The sequence below is a fragment of the Chanos chanos genome, chromosome 8 (genome assembly GCF_902362185.1).
Source record: "Chanos chanos chromosome 8, fChaCha1.1, whole genome shotgun sequence".
Classification (NCBI taxonomy): Eukaryota; Metazoa; Chordata; class Actinopteri; order Gonorynchiformes; family Chanidae; genus Chanos; species Chanos chanos.
Window position 1 is genome coordinate 36,864,949 of NC_044502.1, and position 13,622 is coordinate 36,878,570.

General features: G+C 41.2%; 2 protein-coding genes across 3 annotated transcripts in view; both read left to right on the forward strand.

Moving 5' to 3' along the window:
* Positions 1-34: 34 nt before the first annotated feature.
* dcaf13 (ddb1 and cul4 associated factor 13) lies at positions 35-8,325 on the forward strand. The gene is made up of 11 exons (XM_030782074.1): positions 35-172; positions 431-630; positions 769-876; positions 1,023-1,112; positions 1,430-1,585; positions 1,822-1,899; positions 1,997-2,079; positions 2,219-2,383; positions 3,171-3,306; positions 6,922-7,085; positions 7,864-8,325. Exons 1-11 carry the CDS (start codon positions 103-105, stop codon positions 7,949-7,951), a joined length of 1,338 nt encoding a protein of 445 aa, XP_030637934.1. The 5' UTR covers positions 35-102; the 3' UTR covers positions 7,952-8,325.
* A 2,929-nt stretch (positions 8,326-11,254) lies between these two features.
* rims2a (regulating synaptic membrane exocytosis 2a) overlaps positions 11,255-13,622 on the forward strand; it is a 116,811-nt gene continuing 114,443 nt past the window's right edge. For both annotated transcript variants that reach the window (XM_030782466.1, XM_030782467.1), the window contains exon 1: positions 11,255-11,421. In XM_030782466.1, coding sequence (XP_030638326.1) covers positions 11,255-11,421 — 167 coding nt within the window. The remainder of the gene's footprint in view (positions 11,422-13,622) is intronic.

The window sequence follows — 13,622 nt, forward strand, 5'->3', positions numbered from 1 at the left end:
TCCGCCTAGCATGGTATACTGTAAGAGGATTTAATGTTAGTATATTAATTTTATGAGTAGTACAGGATAAAAACGAACCAGCTTGCCCTGTTGTAGCCCGCAATGAAAGTAAAGGTGCTTAGTAGGAATCCGGACGATTATGTCCGCGAGACGACGCGGGATATACAGCGTGGTAAGATGCAATCTGCATGTTTACTAGATAGCTAGCTGTTTGGGAAGCTCGCATTATTAGCTAGCTAGTAAGCGACTGGCAATCTCAGTCAGCTATGTGTTTCGAAGACTAGCTTACGTAAAGCCTTAGATCTGCCTGTATGTTAGTTTATTTAAGTGAGTAATCTGAGTCCATACTAACTGTCTTATGCTTATAACTATCGTATGTCTATCACTGTGGTAAAAGTACTCTCATGGTAACTTCACTCTGCTTCTATAGTTCCAAGAAATTATGATCCAACCCTCCACCCATTTGAAGTACCAAGAGAATACACTCGAGCCCTGAATGCCACTAAACTGGAACGTGTATTTGCCAAGCCGTTTGTGGCTTCCCTGGACGGACATAGAGATGGGGTTAATTGTATGGCAAAGCACTCCAAGAGTTTGTCCACTGTATTGTCAGGAGCCTGCGATGGAGAGGTACTGAAGTGATCACTTACTCAACTTGTTACACGATATGATTCTGCTTCTGTGCTTAAACCCAGATCTGTCACAGTAGTGTACCACCAAAGTTTGTCACTTTTTCTACTAGCTGTATGTGCCCCTTGTCCTTGTCAGGTGAAATTGTGGAACCTGGCCAAGCGTGAATGCATACGCACGATTCAAGCACACGAAGGCTTTGTCAGGGGGATATGCTCTCGGTTCTGCGGCACCTCCTTTTTCACGGTACTTAATTCATTAAAAAAAAGTGTAAACTCACTTTGTCCATATTATGTTTGTTCTTGGTCTCTGTGGACATGCACAGTATATGAGAAGGAAACGAGTGTGTAGTGAATGGGCCTTCCCTGATTTGTTGTTATTCTGCACAACAGGTGGGAGATGACAAGACAATCAAACAGTGGAAAATGGAGTTGCCTGGATACGGAGAGAAAGAAGAGCCAATAAACACTATTCTTGGGAAGGTATGGTTGGTACTCAAATTGTGTGTTTTTGCTGCTTAGATCAGGCTCCCCAGTACATTCATGGAAGAGAACTGTGTGGTTATGTTGTATTATAATATATAATGCCTCTGGTGCTTGTATCAATTGTTATATTCATTTTGTGCTTCATAGGACATGATGATAAAGTGGTTTGCTTAGACATGTTTCCATTATTCTGTGAATAATCATACCCTGTCTAGACGCTTAAAGGAACACTCTTTACATTCATGATCTTCTCTGTTCACTGGAGCCGCATATTGGCCTTTTTGAATTGTGTAACTCTCCGTATGATTTGGTAGGCTGTGTTCACGGGGATAGATCACCACCAGTCGGAGAGCACCTTTGTGACATGTGGTCAGACCGTGGACATCTGGGATGAGCAGAGGAGCAGCCCCATTCGCTCCTTCAGCTGGGGCGTGGACAGTTTCAGCTGTGTCCGCTACAATCCTGTAGAGGTGAGGACAACTCTTAACACTTACCACGGTGAATCTCAGATTCCCTGTTGTAAGGATGCCTCGACTAAGATTATGCGCTGGAACATGATTGCTTCCACAGAACATAAAAATGATACTCCCTCGTTATAGGGTGGCAAATTGAGTCCAACCAAGCTTTTCTTAAGCACAACAATACTTCTGCTCTTTATGTTTTTTTTTTGTTTTGTTTGTTTTGTTTTGTTTTCCCTATTTTTCAGACTGAACTACTCGCTAGCTGCGCTTCAGACAGAAGTATTGTGTTGTATGACATGAGAGAATCTACACCTCTGAAAAAGGTACTGATAAACCTATTCATGTGCCAAACAAAACGTTACATTGACACTTTGTATATAGGATTAATGCACTTATGTTCCTGTTCAAAATGGATCATAGGTTGTCATGCAATTGAGGAGCAACACACTCTGCTGGAACCCCATGGAAGCTTATGTATTTACATGTTCCAATGAAGATTACAAGTAGGTTTTTCTGTATCATGACTAATGCATCAACTGCAATGTTTACCATTGACCTTAAATATGCGAAACATAATACTCAGCTAAATTGCACAAAAATTGCATACATACTGTTCACTGGCTAATTTTTCTTACTGTACAGCCTGTACACATATGACATGAGAAATCTGACCGCTCCTGTGACTATTCATATGGACCACGTGTCTGCCGTCCTGGATATAGACTATTCTCCAACAGGAAGAGAGTTTGTGTCTGCCAGCTTTGACAAGACTATCCGCATCTTCCCTAAAGACAGCGGACACAGCAGGTAATTTACAGGCAGAGAGTGGGGGAGGACATTGTCCTCACAAACTCCATTTCCTGGCAAGACAAGGAGAGCTTGTGTTAAGTCTTGACCATCAGTAGACTGGGAGTCAACCAGTAGTAATTGCATGACGATATAGGTTAGAGAGACTTTGTTCTCTTTTTGTCTGATTTGTCAGTCAAGGATTATGTTTGGTTATGGATTTAATTGCAGATTAACTGGTCTTAATCCCTGTCCATGAAGCAAGTACTTTAGGTTGATGTTCTGTCTTAATGAACACTACGTCATTTAATTTTATATGGGCATGTGCTTTATAGTGGTTTCCCGCAAAGCAACTGACTGGATGCTTTAGATTGTTAGTGAATTTTAAAAAGATGTTCCCTGAAAATTTGCAAATCTCCTTGCAAATACCCTCAAGTTTTAGTTTTGAACAATGGTCTATTATTAATCACCGTCAACTGCATTTGGTCCATTTTTTTGGGATATCAGGCCACATCCTCTCTGTGAACGTGCAGTTGGTTTTGACGTAGCATCTGTTTTGTCGAAAATGTTCTTAATAGATTTGTATGTGTAATAGTTACACCATTCTTTATTACGCTCAAGTAGAGTGAAAATAAAACTGACACCACTTAAAATGAAGGAGGTGATGATAACATTGACAAAGCATCTTTAATGGAACATACTGTAATGTAATGTTAATTGCTCCTTCAATTAATTGTTGTTCAGAGCTGAACAAATCCTTTTGCTGGTCTTAATTTCTATTTTTGCTCTTTCTCCCGCTCCATTTCAGAGAGGTGTACCACACCAAGCGTATGCAGCACGTCATTTGTGTGAAGTGGTCAGCAGACAACAAGTACATCCTTAGCGGCTCTGATGAAATGAACATCCGCTTATGGAAAGCCAGTGCCTCGGAGAAACTGGGAGTGGTGAGTTCATTGCGTTAGCTGTTAGGCTCCATCAAAATCACATCAAATTAAAACATGGGAAAGATCTGGTGGAAAGCAGTTTACTCGTCGTATATCTGTGGCGTCTTGATGCGCCTGCCGTGTTACTCATGCTGTTTCGTGAAAATCTTGCCGTAATACTTGTTTGTATTATTGCACGGAGTGTCTTGCTCTTCCACTGACCGTTTTAGCCTATTGACGGAAGAAGTAAGAAACATGATTTAAAATATTAAGCTTTTAAAAGAACTTGAGGACTTTCCATAGAGAAGGTACGGGACGATATATTTCAGCGTAGAACACGTGGAGTATTTCTCCTGACCGAAGATAGTGGTGTAACTCATCTTCTGACCACCTGCTTCATTGTGAGCTGAGGTAGATAAAGCAACACACCAGGGAGTGCAGATAGAGAGTGGCATTAAACAAATAAGCCCATTTTGTCCCGTTATCCTCTAAAGGACAGGTTGTCATGGTAGTGTTTGGTATTGTTTATCTATCTGAGTTGGAGTGTTAAGGGAGTTTGAGCTGGGTCCCTGCCGTGGCATGATGCCCATGCACTCAGATGGTGAATGTGGGGCAGACTTGCCAGAATCAACAGCGGGCTCCTCTGCCAGGGACGCTGATTTATGCCTACTAAAAGACAGAATCACTTTCCATAAGTACTTCCTCAGCAGCGCTGGCGTAGGCTGACCCGAGGCCAACAGTGGACCGGAGAGTTTTTCCTCCACTTGTCTGTATATTGTAATGTGATTTTTATATTTGTTATAACAGAGCTGAACAACGTATTTCATCCTGTTCAAAGAATGAAGGAGTTTGCCAGAACCAGTGTGAATATAAGTAGTGCCCCTAAAGTATTGAATTGCCCAGTAAGATTTCTCAAAATATTCACGACAAGACGAATGACGAACAGTTAATAGTGTGAGATTAGTCGTTCATATCCGCATTTGCTCAATCAAGAAAATCGTGTCGGAGGAATTCGTTGTAATCTGCAAAGAACTGATCTTGGAGTGAAAAAAAAAAAAGATGTTCAACTTCGACAGGAAAGATACAAGTCTTTAAACCTGAGACGGGGCGTTGTTTTGGTGCTAAGTTAAATCGCTGGATGTTTCCGGTCCCTCTATCTCTTGATTTCGCCTTCTGTCTGTCTCACCGGCCCTGATTCCCTGATGCAGCTCGGCAGGCCAAGCATTGGCAAGTTTTTGGCCCGTGTCTTACTGTAAGTCCAGATGACAAGATTTATTGAGATGCTCTGCACTTAAACGGATCAGACAAGGCCTGCACCTATCAGCAGTTTGAATCGGCCAATCACTTAAAGCGAGCCACTTCTGGAAAATAATGAAGCATTAAACAATCAAGTTGTAGCACAAGAGGGTATTTAATTAAAAGAGAAATAGATGCTGAATCAAGTCTCTGTCCGACGTCCAGAGAAGGACCTGGACGGGAGATCCGAGGCCAGTCAAACAGGCCTTCGCTCTAGTCCCTTGTTTTGTCACCAAACCAAACTGAGATTCCTACGTTTCTCGTCCTTCTCTGAATAACAGTTCTTGATTCTATATCAAGTCCAGGGTTGAATCCGATATGATTACCAGTATGTCTGTCTCAGTCTGGCAGTAGTAATGTATGTCACTGTATTCTGACACACTGGCTCTGTGCCTTTACAGTGTGGCTTTAATAAAGGTTTACTTTAAGCAGGGCTCCCTAAGAGCACTTCCATTGCTTTTAAAGCAGCTGATAGGGCTGCATTAGCTTAACTCAAAGGTTTTAAATGTCACATCTGCAGTACTGGTTAATCCACTACTGTCATTATAGCCATATGTTATACTATAGTGACTGCTACATTAGATTGATGTTCTAATACATTTGGAACAAGGCAATTGTACCTTGATTTGTTTTCTTTCATAACGTTTGCATTTATCCTCCACAGCAGTTTGTTTCCCTACCATTTTTTTTCAGGATCTACTGGAATATACTCATTATGAATTGTGCTTTTGTCCCAGTCTTGGTCATTCTGACGTTGAAAACAAAGCAGAATTGGATTTGGATATCAGTAATACTCACAATGCTCACACACCCCGTGTTCTTTGTTAAAATTTTTGTGCTATGGAAACATAGACACATCCACCCTATATTATTGGCTTTTAAAGACAGAGGACAACTATTTATACAACAGCACAACACAATGCAGAGGGAGTTGTCATGATCATGCAATTCTAGTGGATCAGAGAGTAGCTAAACACAACACTCACTTCAGATGCAGTGTAAAACTTCCACTGAATTATCAAATTACACACTCACACCCAAACCATACCTTGGTAATATTCCACTGAAACATACTAAAGTAAAGCCTTTTAATATGTGTATTTTCTACTGCAAATTCAAGTTGAAGCTATGTTGTTTGATATTCCATTTTGATAATTCTGCTCTTCATTATGTCTGCGTGGTCTGAGATGGGCGCAACAGACACGTAAACCGAAAAAGCTGTTTTAACTCAGGGTAGTGAATATAAAGAAAACAGGTCTTGTGTGACCAGTCTTGTGAGCTGTGTTTACACTCACTGTTATAGAGATGAGCGCGATACGAAGCATTGGTTAGTGCCTGTGTAAGTGTAAAGTTAGTTTCGTTTTGACATAGAGTCGTAGGAGTCACCGTGAGAATTTTTAAACGTATTGCCCCTTAAGTCCCGTGTCTCAAATCATCAAAATGCACAAGGCCAAAAGGATGGAGCGTCTCGTTACACAAGACCAGAAAAGTGATACAGGAACTACAATGTAGCTGTCTGCGCTGTTTAAAGAAATATCCTGTTACTGTTGTTCTCTCTCTTAAGTACCTTTCCCCCGAGCCTGTTTTTCACTCAGTATATACAGGAAACTGCGCACTCATGTCTGTGCTCTCTGTTCTTTCTCACGTGAACGTAGTCAAGAATTTCATGAATAACTTTTAACGTTCCCCTCTGTTTAGTGCTTCAATGGCATCAGCAGCTATTAGCTTGCCGTAAAGAAATTGAATCGGAGAAAAATCATTGCTTTTAATTAGAATAAAAGCCCCTCAAGGAGGGAGGGGGAGGAAAGGGGAGGGGGGGGGGGGGGGGGCTGCTCACGACTCACAGGCCATGAGGAGCAGGGAGGTGAAGCATTTTTATGAGGGAGAACAGGAGAGGGAGGAGGGGAGTACTTTAACATTTTGTTTTTTCCGTTGGAAGAGGTTTTGAGCGTGTTGGTACACTTAAGTTTGCCAAGTATTTTTTTTTTGATGTTTTTGACAGGATGCTAGACAAGACAAGGGAACATTTAAACCATGCTAAAGTTTTAGGGTATCGTATAATGACATGATGGTAACAAAGTAGTAATTCTGCTAGCTTTTCTGGGTCAGGTTAAGGAGCAGAATATCTAGTATGCTCGATTAGGTTCTAGGAGCTTTGTTTGGCTGGACTAGAGAGAGATAAGATGGATGTGTAAACAAACGGCGACTAACTAATAGGGCTAATGCTCATAGAGATTAATGTTTCAACACGCAAACGTAGTGGAGACCACTTCTTTTTTTTTTTTTCTTTTCTGTTCCTCATTCACCGACCGACCGCTCTCCCTTTTTAATCCCTCACAGCTCAGTCCCAGAGAGAGAGCTGCCGCAAACTACAACGAAAAGCTGAAGGAGAAATTCCAGCACCACCCTCAAATCCGCCGCATCGCCCGCCACCGACACCTGCCCAGAGACATCTACAAGCAGAGGAGAGAACTGCGAGAGATGAGGGAGGCGCGGCGCAGGAAGTACGTGTCTCACGCTTTCTCTCTTTCTCTTTTCACACTAAGGCCTCTCAGCTCACCATCGTCCCGTGGCTTTTCACACGGGTTTTGTGGGGTTTTTTTGTTCCTCTGTTGTGGGCCTACCCGCTCAACTGCGTTGCCCTCTAAAGTCGCCCGATTTTGTATCGGTGCTAGCTGGGAGTTGCTAACGGTTCACGTGCTGGTCTTTCTAAAATGTAATCTTTAAATTTAGACAGGTCGTACAGCCCAGAGTGCCACTAGCTGGCTGTTTGTTATTTGCATTTGTAATGCAGGTTCCTGCTGTGGCCTTGTTTCAGTGCATTGTTAAAAGGCCTTTAATGTTTCCACGTGTTGAGTGTGATCCTAAACCTGGCGGTCAGCTTCAGTGCTGTTCTGTTCCAGGATCTTATCTGATTAAAACACATAGTGTTGCTATTGAAGCTGTACCTTTCTACGAGGTAGTCATCCACTGTTAAAGATGGGTTATGACTTCAGATCAATTTGACGTGTTCACGTTTGATTCATTTTATCTGCTAATGTCAAAAGCTAGTTTGCTTTTTTTTTTTTTAGTTTTTGGTTTATGTTAACTTCATGGATACAATCTACAGAACTTTATATAATCATTTTATTTGCTTAGTGTCTGTTTAAACTTTCTGTTAAATGTCAGTGTGATATTCCACTTAGTCAAGAGGTGTGAGTCAGGTGGAAATGATTACTGGTTTTCATTTGCGTTAAGTTTGAGTTATTCATTGTACTCATTGTGTGTGTGTCCTTTTTCCAGGGAACAGAACGTGCGTAAACACAGCAAACCCGGCTCTGTTCCCGTGGTGACAGAGAAGGAGAAACATATTGTGACTGTTGTGGAGTAGAGGATGGTTTTATGTGGATCCAGCAGTAGTGCGTCTGTCCATTTTCACACACACACACACACACACACACACACGTATACCAACTCCTAAATAAAAGACTTCCAGATGACTACAGGTGCTCCTTTAAACTTTTCAGTGGCATGTCTGTGCTTTTTTTTCCACATACATGTACACACACACACACACACACACACACCAGTATTTTCTAAATACAAGACTTCACGTACTCTTTAAGATGTTTCAGTACAGCAAATGGAAAATATGTTTTTGTTTCATTTTTGCCACAACTGAATACATCAAAATTACACTCAGTTCAAGACTTAAATGAAGCTTTATATCAAGGATAACTTAAAAAGTTCAAACTGTAAAATTGGTTGATTTTTGAAACGTAATTGTACCTAACTGTTATTGAATGAATAAAGGTTTTTTTTAACTTGACTTGGATTTGTACATGCATTTTGTCTCACGTTTGATACTGTTGTGGTATTTTGAATTTATTCATCGTGCCATGTTGTAAATTTATCACTTTTGCATAATTTATAATATGAAAATATATATCCATCAAACTTTCAAATAATCAATCTCTGTCTTCATTCTCAAGTAATTTATGAACAACTCAGAAAGGTTTTGAGGAAATAGGTTTATAAGCTCTGTTACCTACAAATGGCCTTGGAGAAAAACATAGTTCACATTTACAAAGTATCCATTTACCCAAGGAATGACTGAAGAATAGGTTATAAAAACCCAAAGGAGTGTAAAGTGAAATTATTACTGGAGTGTCATTACGGATTTCATTAGTGTACTGTTATATCAGTGACAAATTGTTATGCAATGAGACATACAGTTATGGACAGTAGGTGATTTGTAGGGGGATGAGGGGGGATGCCAGCACCCTTGTTAGAAAAATGCATCACCCTTGCTAACCTGCCACACCCCCATATACTCTATAGAGTAGTGTCAGTGACCACTGGGCCATCCTCCCTGTTAAAAAATAACAAATCACCCACTGATTATGAAGATTATGTTCACGGTTGTCATTTGTAAGGAATTGATTTTGTGTCCTAGGATACATATATTATTCCATGATAGACTGTAGAAGGGGATTTGACAAACAACTTGTTTAGAACTGAGCTGTACACTAACCAATAAAAATGAAACAGACATGTTGAGATCCATAACATTTTCAGGATTGGTGATTCATTCTTCGCTTCATTTGTAGGTCATGGACAAATCTGGTCATACGATACTGAAGTATTAGACAGTAATTGTCTTAGTGTCTTAATGTGTTATGGTATCCTATCCTCTTAATTGTCGCCTGGCTTTACTGGGGAACCTTATGCTTATACCATAATCCTATCATCTGAATCTGTCTAGCTGAGAAACCTTCAGGAATCTCTAACGAGAGTGCCTTGAACTATAAGAGGGCTTCCAAAATGGTATCTTTACATAGTAATAAGAGAAGAAGAAGTACTTTATTTGTCACACACACACCAGAGCAATGAGCAGTGAAATGCAGCCTCCGCATTTAACCCATCCTATACACCAGTGAGCAAGCAGTGAGCACACACGCACACTAGAAGCGGTGGGCAGCTGCAGGCGCCCGGGGACCAACTCCAGGTCTTTTTGCCAGTGCCTTGGTCAAAGTCACTGACAGTAGTATTAATCATAGCACACACATCTTTGATGGTGGGAGGAAACCGGAGTATTAATCCTAGCGCACACTTGTCTTTGATGGTGAAGGGAAACCCACGCAAACATGGGGAGAACATGCAGACTCCACACAGAAGGGACCTGGGGTGACCAGGAATCGAACCCTAACCACTGAGCCACCACATTACCACCCAGTTCTAAACTGATCCTGAAGCCTTGGCCCCTCGTTTTTCAAATGGATATTAAGTTTGTTGGTTTTAACAATATGCCTTTACCTTCTGCCTCAGTGGTTGGCCTTATAGTGTGTAAACCAGATTTCTCTTCAATTATTTCAAATTTGTCAAAATAACCCTGGTGACAGGGTTGGGAACTGGACACACATGTTTTACACAACAGAAATTATTGAGTAAATACCCCTCCCCCCCAGTCGCACACACACACACAGGAAACTTCTTCAATGAATATTCCATGACACTCTATAGCTCTGAGCAGATAATGTAATGACTACAGGGTTTTTGGGGGGAAGCAGAGGGTTGACTGTTCTCAGAACACTCCTTGGAAATACCACGTGAAATGTTTAGACTACAGTTGTCAGATGGATATGAATACATTCGTACAATGCGCAGTTATTTTTTCTCTCCCAGATCTAAATTTTCAGATGTTATTTTTGGAACGCATGACTGATCCCACGTATCTGCTTTTCCGCTCCGTGTTTTCCATGTGATCTCTTCAAGCTGTCAATGAACGTACATTGGCGCCCCTCTTCCGTGCCCCACAACTGAAGCCGTGCAGCTTTGCTCTACGTATTTCCATCGCTCCGCCCACCCCTCCAATGGGGATTTTTTTTCATTGCATCCATTTTTTGTGTATTTAAGAAATCTCCAAGAATTAACAACCAGGAGGAAAACGAGATATCGAGTGTGAGGAACGGTTCTAAAGCAAACCAACAGGAAAGGACTCGACGTCTTTATTTCAAGATGCGAAGAACTTCTACATAGAAGATGACAGCGATGGGTTAGACAGGATTTAACATGATTGCAAAATAAAAGGCAAGAGCTTGTTTTCTTATATCTCAATAGTGGCTCGGCGGTGGATGAAAAGGGAAGAGGGATGTTTGGAGTATTGGTTGAAGATCTTATAATTTCTGCACATTGTACGAGCTCTCCTGTCAGCCGTCGCCAGTTTGAAGTCACCAGTGTGGAATTGTGGGGATTTTAAAACCTGTAATATTAATTTCGACCGTGTAGTTGGCTCTTGATCACTTCGTGTGCCTGGTAGTAACCTATGCATTCTTCTGTACAGTGATGCTTTGCACTATGGTTTTCAAACCACCATTTTACTATTTTTATCGTCATAAACACGGCTGTTTGGGGAGGGGTGTATAAAGCGTTGACAACACGTATATAAGGTATAAGAACGTTCTAAATAGTTACACAGTTAAAGATATATCGTGTTTATATGAACATATGTTCCGGTCATGTAGATGGTGATAGCCTAAATGAGCAAAATTCAACTATAACACTTACACCAAAATCCTGACACGAAAATCCAAATAGCTGCAACGATATGTATGAAACAGCCAGAGACATTGTTCTACTTTGATTAAGTCTGCTCTCGTTTACTGTTCGTTTTTTTTAGAAACTGTGTCTAAAGATGTCCGCTCCACTTGGGCCCCGAGGCGGGCCGGCCGCTACTCCTGCGGCCGCTGTCCTACCGGAGATGCCGGACCTAAGCCACCTCACCGAGGAGGAGAGGAAGATCATCCTCAGTGTCATGGAGCGGCAAAAAAAGGAAGATGAGAAAGAACAGAGCATGTTAAAGTAAGCCAATTGATTTATTTGAACGAGAACGTTATGGAAATACTTGTCAGTGTTTATTTCTGGAACAGAGAGCACGCTCGTGTGGTTCTCATGGCAGGGGTGGTCGTGGGAACCTTCGATCTACTCTCGATGATTGATGTATAATACTCGTCCAAAATAGACAGGGTCCATTCATGAGGTTGAATTTGCAATACAACATGTTTTCAATCACATGTAATAAATGCCAGTGACGTTAATGATAGAGAATCTTCGAGTGAACGACTGGAAGCATTTGCTCTTATCGTATTTGTTCGTTTTGTCAGCTGTCATCTGCTTCTCTGTTGGTTTGAATTGCTTACATGTAAAACGGGCCTAACTCTAACTCTGTTAGCTTGGGGTTGGGTTAGCAACGGGCGCCATTTTCGCTTAAATCATTGTAACTGCTGTAACACTGCAAGTCAGACAACAAATTAAAACCTTAGGAACTGATAATGGATGCGAAACCATGTAGATGTACAGACCAGTGTTTTTTTCACTGCGGCAGCGGTGCTATGAAAGTAAGCTCTCTCCGTCCGTCTTGGACGAGTGAAGATGTGGATGTGAACTGTTTCAGCACCACGGCGCTGTCCAGTTCTGTTTCAGGTGGAGCGAAAGGCTAATCGCAAACGGCTCTGTAGTATAGCTGGCTGCCAGGGACTAAAGATTTGTTTATTTATTTACCGTTACTCTCGACTCTGTCTTTCTGAGAGGCACGAGACCACTCTGACGCTAAATATCAGCTGATACACCTTAGACAGCTGGATAACCGTTTTGCTCAAATTATTTCGGATTTTTTTTTCTCTTGGTCTATCCTATTTTAAGTTATATTATATCAAAACACACTTTGTGGTACGACCTTGTTGCGACGTATGTATAAGTTTGTGAGGCCTTCTTTGTTGTTTGTTTTTTTTAAACGTGTATTTAAAAGAACATGTAACACGGATATTGTACTGGTAATACAATACAGGTCTTTTGGACCCCAGACATGGTGGTCTTACATCTGTCCTATTCTGTTTTGCAAGGAGTATGTTTCTGTAATTTAAAGCTCAGTTAATCGTAAGAAAATGAAGTGTGTAAACACTATCCTCTCCTCAAATTGATGATTTTAGTCATGAAAAAGTATCAAGGTCAGTTTTAGGATTAGTATTTAGTTGACTTCAACCAGCTCTGGATAAATAATATTAGTACAAGTGACAAAGCTCTGAAACAAACCATGTGTAGAGGTACTCACTTTAAACTCTTATTCAGTGATTTGATAGAACCTGCCCCACAATTCTTGATCATATGTTCACGAAGCCGTATATGACTCTAGACCAGCATGCATCATGGTCTCTCAGGATATGGTTTGACTGACGTTTGTTCCTGAATAGCTACTGAAGGTCCATCATGGAAGCTTTTAGAGGCTTTAAAGCTGGTGTTATCTGTCATTAGATAAATATTGGCATTTGTGTGTTTTAATGGAGCTTATGTGAAGCAATACTATGGCCAACATGACTCACAGATTTCAAAACTCCTGCCACCTCTGTGCTGATGTGTGTGAATCATCAGCTGTGCCCCCCCCCCCCCAGTTGCTTAGTGTTTGTCCATATTTGTGACACTTAGAAAGAAGGAGACCAGCTGCCTTAGTCACTCAGACACCAGGCACTGATGTCATATGTGGGAGGGGATGGTGGTGTTGTCGTCAACATGGTCATTGTCACAAGCTTCTGATCCCTCTCAAGGCAGCAAAGGGGCCGGTGTAAAGTTACACAACAATAGGGGCTAGATGCCTCCCAACTGTTCCCCTATATCACTTAGCCCCTTTCTGCTCTGCTACATACCTGCTGCAGGACTGAGCCGATCATGACACATCAAGACTGACGACATTAATGAAGGGTTACTGCAGTCATATGTAGCAAAAAAAAAAAAAAAAAATTAAGCAATCTTATGCGTATTTATTTTTTCATATCTCGATCTGAACATGTCTTTTTTTTTTTTTTTTTTTACCCCAGATGAAATGGGACTGAATAAATCTGGCTGCTCTTTTATGGAGATCATTAACTGTGTGTCCACCCTTGGCACTCGTGTTGATGTGGCTTTCTCGGTCAGTTGTGTTTGCTGTGCGATTAATGCTGCTGGACGATAATGTGGATTTGAGTCTTGTGCTCATGGAGAAAAGCGTGTACAGTACATACTATCCTTCT